The sequence below is a fragment of the Gymnoscopelus microlampas genome, assembly GCF_963454915.1.
Source record: "Gymnoscopelus microlampas genome assembly, chromosome: 20".
Taxonomy (NCBI): Eukaryota; Metazoa; Chordata; class Actinopteri; order Myctophiformes; family Myctophidae; genus Gymnoscopelus; species Gymnoscopelus microlampas.
This window is the reverse complement of record NC_139957.1, coordinates 29,786,621-29,798,626: the sequence shown is the minus strand read 5'-3', so window position 1 is coordinate 29,798,626 and position 12,006 is coordinate 29,786,621. Positions and strand designations below refer to the sequence as shown.

General features: G+C 43.5%; 1 protein-coding gene across 4 annotated transcripts in view; it reads right to left on the bottom strand.

Moving 5' to 3' along the window:
* The window catches only part of evla (Enah/Vasp-like a), a 53,489-nt gene that overhangs the window by 36,580 nt on the left and 4,903 nt on the right, over positions 1-12,006 (bottom strand). For 2 of the 4 annotated variants that reach the window (XM_084043949.1, XM_084043950.1), the window contains exons 1-2: positions 9,205-9,532; positions 8,912-8,966 (exon numbers count right to left, since the gene is read on the bottom strand). The exons of 1 other annotated variant lie outside the window; for it this stretch is intronic. In XM_084043949.1, coding sequence (XP_083900075.1) covers positions 8,912-8,966; positions 9,205-9,343 — 194 coding nt within the window. In that variant the 5' untranslated portion in view covers positions 9,344-9,532. Of the gene's footprint in view, positions 1-8,911; positions 8,967-9,204; positions 9,533-12,006 lie in introns of those variants that run through there. One more of the 4 variants, XM_084043951.1, reaches the window with a different exon arrangement.

The following is a 12,006-nucleotide window of genomic DNA, read 5'->3' as shown; positions in this document are numbered from 1 at the left end:
ACAATTAAGCCTCAAATGGGGGGTAGAGAGAGAGAGCAGCACTACAGGCCTTAATGGCATTAATACCATCCACATTAATGTGCTTATGTTCTTAGTTCCTGCTTGTTGTGTGCAAAAAGCTCCATCTTATGCCTTGTAATGGTTTATGGTTTTATGGTGCCATATTTGATGCACGTACGTAAAGAGCATGGTGTTTGTGAATACATGACCCACATACTATGCATCCTGTGTGATTAACATGTAGGCAGTATAGGCTACTGCAATGTATTGCCAACAAGGGACTTTTGTGGTTGTAGTTATATATCAGTTATAATGGCATCTTTGAGGCGTTCATGGATTTTTCATCCTTTTAAGCTTATTTGAATTGATTTAGCTATTTTCGCTGAGGATGTAGAGGCCAGCTGCCTGTAATAAAACACCTACGGACTAGTTATTAGTACATCAGTCAAAGGCATTCAAACTGCAATTATTATTATCATATTAAAACATTATATTGAGAAGCTAATTATGGGTATATTGAATCGGCGGCTCGGGACATACTGTAGAGCGGCCGCCTGGGAGGTTCCTGGTTTGATCCGAAGCAATCAAGTGTCCTTGAGCGTGATACTGAACCCTAACTGCTCCTGACGAGCTGGCACTGTTGTATGAATGTGTACCACATAATCATGTCATGAGTTAACCCATTCAAATCCGGGAACGTATCTCTCTCATTTTAGATTTGAGCTATAAATAATTTGACACTTTGTCTATTTTTGAAAAATCGTGAACATTTTGTGCAAAACTTTGAATACATATATTTTTGGAAACAACATTTTTTAAACTCAAATCTTTGCCTCTGGAGGTCCCTGGAACAAAATATTTTACAAATGTTCGCTTTAAAAAATATTATAAGATTTGCACAAATTGTCACGATTTAAAAAACAATTGCAGATCTACGAGCTCAGTCAGTATATCTGCTATTTTTGAATAGCCAAAGAAATTCCCAGAGTGAATGGGTTAATGGTCTTGTTGCAGTGTGTGTGAATGGGTTAATGTGAAGTACACATTTGAGTGGTTGGAAGAAGAAGCACTATATAGATGAGCTATTCTTGCAGAATGTTTGGCCCAGAATAGGGACGCCAGGGTTCATGTGGTTAATACAATTTAAAAAAAATAATCAAACGTACAAATGCAGGTATATACTCGTCACAACATTGGGGTTGGTGTTTCTGAAGTCAAAACCATCAATTGCATTTCATATAAGCTGATTTTTACCAAAGCTTAATAAGTACAGTACACTACAGTATCTGTCTGTCAACACTATGAGCTGAGAGATTCAATAGACATGGCGTTCCTAATGTCAGCACCTAATGGCCAGGCAGGTCTGGCTGTCTTACAGTGGTGGAAGAAGTACTCATAACACAAGTAAAAGTAGCCATAACACAATAATATAAAAATAATCTCTTGATCAAAAACTGCAGATCTACAACGCGTCGTGAGCTTGTAGTGTTTAATGTACGTTAGTAGTGTGTGTTAAAGTAACTAAAGTTTTCAAATAATTGTAGTGGAGTAAAAAGTGCTATATTTGCCTCTCAGATGTAGTGGAGTAGAAGTATAAATGATCAAAAAAATGGAAATAAATATCCAAGTAAAGTAAAAGTACCTCGACATTGAGTAAATGTACTTAGTTACTTTACACCACTGCTGTCCTAGATAGAGAGTGGGCCGGATCAGCTTTAAGAACCAGCTGTTACTGATGGAATTTGACATATTTTACATACAGATAAAAACCTTTTTTCCCCGTATAAACCACCCCTCCCCCTCTTTTCCATTCTTCCTGTGATGAAAAGACGACAGCCAACGCGGCTCTTTGATCCTACTACAGCTCGCATCTTCTGGAACTGCAGCCAGCGACAAAAACACCCTCCCCTCTTCTCTCTCAGTCTCTTTTCTATCTCCCAAAAATCTTCCATCCCTCCACCTTCTGGCAGGGGACAGAGAGAGAGAGAGAGTGACAGAGAGTGAGTGTGTGTGTGTGAGAGAGAGAGAGGGGGGGGGGGGGGGGGGGAGGGCAGTGGACCGAAAGTCGGTCGTTTTAGCCTTAAGCTATGGTGTCTTGGAGTGAATTAAATATGTACAGAGCCCTTCCAGAGCCCGGCTATTCAGAGACACTGTAAAATCCTCTGTGTGAATTTAACCCTGAGAGCGTACACAAATGTAACCAGATGGACGCGTGAGGGTCCATTTGGTTAAATGCATACGCTCTCAGAGTTGCAAGTGAATAAAAGAACACTGAGAATTGTACTGTGTGTGTACTGTGTACAGGACTGCAGAGAGAGTGTTTTTAGAATAAAGAAGATGCTCACAGCGATGGATACTTTTCACAGCAGACGTTTTGATGTGTATGGGCTAAAGCACCGTTTCCCAAGCAGTGGGTTGGGACCCATGTTTGGGTCGCGGACCAATTTGAATGAGTCGCAAGTAAATGATCCCCCTTTTTGTGTCTTCCATTTAATGTTTTTTTTGTATTATTATTATTAATATTAATAAATTATATTATTATTATTTATTATTTAAAAAAAGTTGAAACTAACTTTGTATTACTTTTAGCTGCATTTATCGATCTATGACACATCAATATCATCATCAATATTATCGTCTTAAAGACAAAGAAAAAAAGTGGATCAGAAAAGAACAATTTCTCTCCAATTCAAATGTTTTATCTAAATAACAATCCAAATAGCCTTAATTCTGGATTTCAACATGAGATTATGATTACAGATTTTAGGTTTTAGCACTGATACAGAAAACAACAACACAAAGAAACATTTGGCTTAACGTCACAGACCAGCATGTTTGTGTCACTAGCTCATGGTAACACTCTCTCAGCACCAAGTGAGTGAACCGTATTAACCAAACTAACAGACACTCGCTTATTTAGCAGAACACATGAGGCCAATAGTTTTTTGCTTCGACTGCAATTAATGTCTATTATTATATATAGCCCTGGTTGGTCACCGCCGACCAGGGTTCAAATCTGACCCGAGGCCATTTTCTGCATGCATGTCTTTCCGTATCTCTATGTCCTGCCATTTCCTGTCTAGCGCCACTGTCAAATAAAGGCTTGAAAATGGCCAAAAAACTCAAACTAGAAACAAACTGGTCATAAACCAGCCTCTTTATCCACAGAGCTATAGCCGGCCCAAACTCTCTAGCTATCAGTCGCATGGAAAGAGCAACAGGGCTTCTGTACTAAATCACCTGAGGCCTGATGCTGCAGTCCTGTACGTTTATGTCCTCAGAATCCACCACTCACCAAGAGGGAATCCCTGCTTTGCCAGGAGAGATATTGGGTTCATGAGCTTCCGGCAGGGCTACTTGTTAACCTGTAGGTGTCCTACCCGAGACCACCTCCAACCGCAGATGTGACAGTTATTCTCATCATACAGAGTGGTTGGAATAATATTCTATTCGTTGAAATAAGTTCTGGAGGCCCGGACCGCTGGACTTGCGGTCCGGGCACCTAGTCTGGTTCGAATCCCGATCCATATCTACTATCTAGATCTAGATCTACTATATACTATCAATAAAGGCAGAAACCCCCCCAAAAATATCTTTAAAAAAAAGAAATTAGTTCTGGATTGCAGCTTTAAAGAGGTCATTGGGGAACAGACAAACACACACAGAAACTTTAGCAGCCGCTCTGACTCCAATTTGATGTACGGGTCCATTTGGTTACAGCATTCTGTACACTCTCAGAGTTAAAGTAACACTGAGGATTTTACCGGGATGGCATGTGTACAAACCTGGCAGCGATGTGGTTGTAGAACAACCCTGAGTCACTGACACTCTGGGGGAGGCAGTAACGCAGCGCCTGGAGCCGATGGACGTCCATACTGGTGGTGATACTAACTGGTAGAGAGGTGACCGTAACGATAAGCACCAGCAACCTATTAGACACAGGAGGGCTTCTGGTTCGATCCCTTACATTTGTTATGTCCCGTATTTATAACAAGCCTTAGACGCTGCAACTCATTCAAAGCAGCATAATCCTCCACATGAAAGCCTGTGATATAAAATGCAATCGCGACGAGTGGCGGCTTTTACAAACGACCTCCACAAACATGGAACGCTTCACTTGTATTCACTTCGCAAAGGAAACGCGATAACAATCAATGCACATCAGTTCTGAAAGTTTTACACCACTGGATCCAGTGTCTAGTATGAGAGAGAGGAGACTGGCCATCCGTCCATTCCAGTAACAAAGAGATGACTGACAATGATGTAGTCATTGACCAGCCTGTTGTCTGGCAGCTAAACAGATGATAGTGTGTGAGTGTGTGTGTGTGTGTGTGTGTGTGTGTGTGTGTGTGTGTGTGTGTGTGTGTGTGTGTGTGTGTGTGTGTGTGTGTGTGTGTGTGTGTGTGTGTGTGTGTGTGTGTGTGTGTGTGTGTGTGTGTGTGTGTGTGTGTGTGTGTGTGTGTGTGTGTGTGTGTGTGGCACTGAACCCCTGTGTTATTGCGATACTGTTAACCCCTGGGGAGATTACCTCATATCCGCCACAAACAGACCCTACCCCCCACCCAGAATCTAGAGCACACACGCACGCACGCACACACCCGCGCGCGCGCACACACACAGGCTGGTCCAATAAGCTCTACTGTTTGATGAGGGGTGTAGAAGGGTGGGGCGGGGGGGATGGGGGTGCTGTTAAGCCCCTCCCCTTTAACTCACCCCAGCAGTCAGTGGTTGGTTGCCATAGCTACTCAGCATTAGGCAGGGTGTGTTCCATCAAGTACCACAGCCACGGTTCCATCCATACTGTGGTGTGTTCATATTGACTGGGGTGCCCTCTGGCCCAGGGGGATGAACACCCATACACAGCATAACGGATATCGTCGCTGTCGGGTGGAAACCTTGTACGTCCAAAAACGTTGCTTTGCAGGAAATGGAGAAAATAACCTGTGTTCCAATGGCTCCAGTGTAGTTATTTAGTCACAAGCTCTTGTTAAAATGTTTCATTAGTTCAATATGTATAAATACACACTTAACCACTTTACTTTTCCAAAATGGCTAAAATAGCCGATCTACAAGCTCACAACGTGTCACGTCGCAACACTTTTGAGCGACACTCGTGTACGACAAAGAAGGGCATTCAATTACGAAAAAAATTGAAGTTAAAAAATGGAGATACAAGGTTTCTTCCCAACGGTAACTAATGATCGAGGATATGGGACAGTCGCTTGCGATAAAACGCCTCTTGTCAGTAAGTGCAATGGATAAAGGGTTAGCGCCCTAATGCTCAATCGCTGTTAAACACAGTGGGTTGCCTTTTTAAGGCTGTAATCCGGGACTCATTTTAATTAACATTATTTTAACCACTCTGCATGGTAGAGAGATATTATGTTATAACAAGCACATCTGCAGTGGTTGGAGGAGATCGCCCTACTCCTCCATTGAGAAGTATAGGACACCTACTGGTTGAGAAGTAGTAGTAGTAGAAGCTCTTATGCCCCAATAGCTCCCCTGGTCAAGCAAGTGGGGATTCCCTCTTGGTAGTAGATGTTTGGTTACCCACGCGGCATACCCAGATTATAGTCCCAGCCAGGTCAAGTGTTACAGATGAAATCTGCGTCTCTCCATTGGGAGAGGACATAAACCTTACTGTATAGCTTTAAAAGTCACTAGCTTGAGTGTCATACTTATTCACAGAGAAACACCCTTACACATTCACAGCATACACACACACACACACACACACACACACACACACACACAAATCCTCAGTGTTAATTTATCCATTCGTAACTCTGAGAGTGTACAGACGGAACCAAATGGACCCTCACAGGTCCATTTGGTTCTGGCTGTACACTCTCAGAGTCAGATTAACACTCAGGATGTTACTGTGTACTTTCACTGACATGTCTTCTTTACACATAATGTTGCTCCCTGACCTCGGCCCTCGGCCTCGTCTCTAGCCTCAGGCACTGACCTCAAACGCAGCGAGCAGCACATACTGTACAGAAAACGCACAGTCACGGCCGCCAAAGAGACCACCCGGGACTTAGTGGAGGTTGCCAGAGGTGAGCGGTTAAACCAAGGTTACTGTCAACAGTGATTGGTTAAATGAGACTTGCAGGCAACAGCGATTTTGTTCTCTGTAGCACTGTCAGGGACAATTAGTGTCAGCTAACCTGTAGCTCTGGCAGGCTGATGGAGAGACTGAGAGCCCCGCTGTACATGTCGATGACAGACTAGGCTAATGCTAACACGCTCTCTCTGTGACAGATAGATAGCATGTTGTCAGATGCAGGTTTTGATGTTTACCTGGTATCCTGGTTTCTTTGAAGCATTAGATTGTTTTTTCTGCTGCACTCTATTAACCCATTAAGACCTGGAACGCATCTGTGTCACTTTAGATTCTTTGGCTATTACAAATAGCAGATATACAAGCTCATAGCGCGGCACCGAGTGCCGCGCTATGAGCTTGTAGATCTGCTATTTTTGAAAAATCTTGATTTTTTTTTCTTTCGATTTTTTTTAAAAAACATTTTTAAGAATCGCCTCAGGTCTTAATGGGTTAAGAGTATTTACCCTGTCATTTGTTGACTAGAGTTCTTATTTCGCAATTGTAAGTCACTCTGGACAGGAGCGTCTGCTAAATGCCTAAATTGCAAATTGTGAATCGTGGTTATTCGTAATGCATTGAGGAAGAATCGCATAAGGTAACAGTAACAGGTAACACAGGTAGAATTCTATGGCAGCTGCTTATTCTATGTGGCAGGTGCTTATTGACATAATGTTTCTCCTATGTGTTATGCATGATATGTCTGTATATTGTACTGGGTTTGAAGGAGACAGGGATTAGTGCTTGATAGAAACACAAAAGGGCGAAACGCATCAAATTAGTGGGTCAACACCAATCCTGAGGGAAGATGGAGGGCTTCTTTACTAAAAGATGGATGAGGATGCAATGCCTTTAAGTCAAATAATGACTGAATTCTCATGAATATAAGGATTCATGAGTTGCATTTCTGATATACTGAAATATAGGCCGAGAAGATGAACGCTCAATGTTCATAATGCCAGTGTTTATTGTGAGGCTCTATTTCTTAGCGACTAAAACAGTCCCCTCCTGACCAAAGTAGGTGACTGGCCCCCTGCGGTGACATAACGTATTCATCACATAACTCCATAGTTGCCAATAGGCCTTCGGGCTGATTGTCATGGACACATATGGAGAGCATGTATTTTCCGCCACCCCTCCCCCACCTCCCCTCCTCCCTCCATCCTCCACGGTGCTCTCGGGTCCTCCTCGTCCTGACGCTAATCCTGATCCTTAAAGGGAAACACCACCTCCTTTTAGAACACTCCACAGCGCACACAGTGTTGTTCAGCAGTGTGCACATCAGTATACAGTAAGTCACTCAAAATAGAGACCAGCTGGATTTTTGTGTCTGACCAGCAGCAAATTAACCCATGCACCGAGTGCCACGCTATGAGCGCTATTTTGAGATGGGGGTCGGTGGCCAAATACAAATAATTTTGGGGGTCCTTGTCTGACATGAAAAAGTTTATATAGCAACAACAGTTTTTCAGAAAACTGATTTAGAAGACATTTGTAGAATCAGCCTCAGGTCTTAATGGGTTGAATGGTCAGACTGTCAGCAGAAAGGCAAGGGGGAACACAACTCACGAGGAGTCGAGACAGGGAGCATCATGAGGGATTTGACAATGGGTAAACAAAACTAGAAGAAACTGAAGAGGAGGAGACAGTGGTACACACAGAACACCATCCGAGGTTACACAGGTCCGACTGCGGCGATGCTCTAGTCACAACACGTTAAGTTGATAAGCCATTGAACAGAATAAGCAAGTCATTTTCTTACAGCCATGCTGTGCAAAAACACACCAGCATGTGCTGTCTGTGATAGACGCGACCATGTCAGTATCAGTTATTATACCTCATAAACAGTGATCAGACAGACAGACAGACAGACAGACAGACAGACAGACAGACAGAGAGAGAGAGAGAGAGAAAGAGAAAGGGAGAGACTGTACAGACATTGTACAGTAGATTATTACAACAGCGTATGCTAGCAGCGTGTGTAAAACCCACTGATGTTATCAACTCTACCCTGCTCTGAGCCACATCAGTGTTTGAGCTCCAACAAATCATTATGTTCTTTTGTAATCTGCCCTCGCCGTCATTATGTAGAGAAACCCTTCTACCCTTCTGTCATCTGGCCTTTGATGATGGTCCTACTCCTACTCTGGCTAGTGCTCTCTCTCTCTCGCTCGCTCGCTCGCTCGCTCGCTCGCTCGCACGCACGCACGCACGCACGCACGCACGCACGCACGCACGCACGCACACACACACACACACACACACACACACACACACACACACACACACACACACACACACACACACACACACACACACACACACACACACACACACACACACACACACACACACACACACACACACACACACACACACACACACACACACACTATTATCTCTGAAAGTGATACTAGAAAGTGAGGAACTCAATTTATCGTCCCTAGAAAGGATTTGACCAATGGAATATTTGTGGGAGGTAATAACCAATCACGCCTCCCTGCTAACAGCTGGCTAGAGAGAGAAAGAGAGAGCAAGAGAAGAGAGAGAGAGAGAAAGTCAACAACTCCTAGAGGATTTTCCCCCTCCTTTTCTTCTTCCTGTCTCTATCACTCAGTCTACCCTGGTGCATTATTCAACAACGCAGTGAAAGCATGAGGGAAGACAAGGATGCAGAGAGACACAGATATACAGGGGGGGGGGGGGGGGGGGGGGGAGAGGAATAGAAGAGGGGAACAGAATAGGAGAGAAGAGAAGACATAGGTGTTGTTTCTTGCAGACAGTGTTTCCTGCCTGCATGCTTACAGTATGTTGTTTAAAGACCCAAAACCAGCTCCAGCTCTGTGGTTACTGCAGGCAGCTGGAAAGAGAGCGAGAATGGCTTTGAATAAATACCAGCGGGACAAGCGGCAACGCATGCTTTCCCTCTCAGTCACAACGGCTACCGCAAAACTCTGAAGCCAAATCCGCTCCTTCTCACATAACGCTGCAGCAGGACAGGAGGGGAGAGAGGGAGAGAGAGAGGCAGGGGAAGATGAGGCAGAGAGAGAGAGACAGTAACAAGAGAAGCCGTGATTGGACAAGCAGGGCTTCCTTACCCAAAGTCATCAAGGGAGTACATGTCTGGCGAATTGCTTCAGCTGGGTAGGTGAAGTTGCAGAAACAAGCAGAGAATCCTTTCGCACAAGACGAAAGGAGGAGGTTGGGGAGATTATGGTGGAGCACAGAGGGAAGCATTAACAAGAGCGACCGAGCGGAGAGCTATGCTCATAATGTCCAGCACTGTGCTCAGTTTGCCGTCCAGTGAAAGTCTTCCCTTCCCTGGACATACTCAGAGCGGCAGGGAAAAAGGCGAAAAGTGACCGAACTATCGGAGCAGACATCCACACAGTTAGAAGTCCATAGTTGTGTGAAGGAGTCAGTAAGACTGAGGGAAGGAAGGAGAGAGAGAGAGAGAGAGATGGGGAGGGCAGAGAGCAAAAGAAGGAGGGAAGTGTTGAGACAGAGACAGAGAGAGGAGACACAGAGAGAGAGAGAGAGAGAGAGAGGAGAACATGTGACCAGACAAGACCAGTCACCTTGCTCCATTCCAAGGATTGGAGATCTTTTCTTTCTGCCTCCAAGGAGTCATTTCCATTGGATGGAAATTACAGTGTGGCATGTTGGGATACACAACACTAGTGCTCACACAGGGAGCTGTCAGTAGTTTACAGTACAGTAGGACAGAACACAGCCAGGCACATAAAACACATTTCTTTCTACAGGTTAGAGAAAATAAATGATCTATTTGCCTAATAGTAGTGTATACAACACTAAGTAAAATCCTGAGTGTTAAGTTAATTCTACAGTTACATTTTGTACAGTGTCAGAGTACGATTGACACTCAGAGGTTTGCAGTGTAGAGATACACACATTTAGCCCCCCTTGAGATGACAGAACAATAACTCAATACTCAACAACTGCTTTCCCGGTTTTAATGGGCTAAACAAAGTAATTATTTTGCTTGGGCTCACAAATGGTCATAAAACAAACTATTGCTCCCAAAATGATCATATAACAAACTATTACTCAATCCCGCATGCTGTATCAACAACCCACAGCCATTTGATAACATACAGAAAGAACCCACAATGGAAGGTCTTTGTTTTGCAGATTATAGCTCTGGCGTTCTCATTCCTGCAGTGTAGTGTAATCTTTTGGTTTTTCTTCCTTGTGGCGTGTCGTACTCCATCTGGCCGGAGGCAAACTTAGACCATTAAGCTGCTTTATCACAGCAGGCAAAGGTGTGGAAAACAAACAAAGAGCATTCTAGTCCCCAAAAGAGGGTTTGCACAAAAACCCACAAGAAAGGCCTCTGGCAAGACCATGCCATGACTTCCTAAAATGCAGTCAGACGGGACGTAATCGTAGCCTCAGTAGGTTTAAACAGGGGTACTCAGTAGAAATGCTGAAACTGAAATATTACAGTATATCAAGTATAAGTACTCAAGTAAAAGTACAAAAGCAGAGTAACAGTTAGTGACAATAATGTCACTGTGCCAGGGCCAATGTGGCATCTGGGCCATATATTTTTACAGTGTGGCACCTAGGGGTCAAACCGTGAGAAGAGACGTGAGTCTGTGTGTCCGTGGCTTATCTCGCAAACCACTGGACTGATCAGCACCAATTTCTTGTGTACACTGCCAGTACAATCTCTCTCTCTGTGTGTGTGTGTGTGTGTGTGTGTGTGTGTGTGTGTGTGTGTGTGTGTGTGTGTGTGTGTGTGTGTGTGTGTGTGTGTATTTTTCACATTTTGTGAATTCATAATTTCAGATCCATATGTGGGCAAGACTGGCATTATCAATTATGACAGAGATTCACAGTAAAGCCGTTATAACACCCCATCTTATTTCCATATGAATACGTCCTGATTGTGCCATAACAGCATAACTGTAATTCTTGCCTCTCCAAAATTAGTATACTTTAAGAGTACTTAAAGAATACTTCATCAAAAATATACTTGAGTTAAGTTTTTGTGTAATTTTCTCGTAAAAAATCTACTCAAAAAGGTGATACATTAAATTGACAAATTGACACATTACAAGAGTAAATGTAATTAGTTACCTTCTATCCCTACTTACCAGTAGGTAAGCAGGTTGGTGTAATAGATGGAAGCTTAAGCTATAATTTGATTGATTCATGACAACAGCTACAGAAGCCAGAAGATATGGCCAACGGATCTAATATAAATGATGTATGTTACACTGAACTAGATACACATAAATAGTGAATTGAAGGGGGGAGAGAGAGAGAGAGAGAGAGAGAGAGCGAGAGAGCGCGCGAGCGCGCGAGAGAGAGAGAGACACTTGGCAATGCTTTTGTCTTTGGGTGTGAAGAGATCAATTGATACACTGATGGATTCTGATGCAGTTCAGTTAATAGACAGGAAGGATGTTGGAACCTGATTTTGAACTGGTCAGCTATATGAGGAATGATGCTGGTGGGTTGTGTGGAAATATGAAGGGAACATTACACAATAAAATCCTGTTAATTTAACTCTGGGATGGAGGTGATGATATGCATGGTAAGTAAGTACACAGTTGAGGTTTATGTGAACTACCAAGGGCAATAGGCCCACATGATTTACCCAAAACATACCAGGAAGGAACTGTAGTACGTTCATATTGAACAAATATGAACAGATTCCCTCTGTCTTAACGGTCCGATTCCTTAACGGTTCCCTTTAACGATTCCTTCCAAATGGACCCTAACCGGTCTGTAACTCTGAGTGTACAAATGGAACCAAATGGACCCGTTCTCTCAGAGTTATGGTGGTCCATGAAATGTAAAAGTCTGAGAACCACCAGTATTGTAATTGTATAGCAGACGTGAAGTCCACATGCCAGCTCTGACAGTGTCAT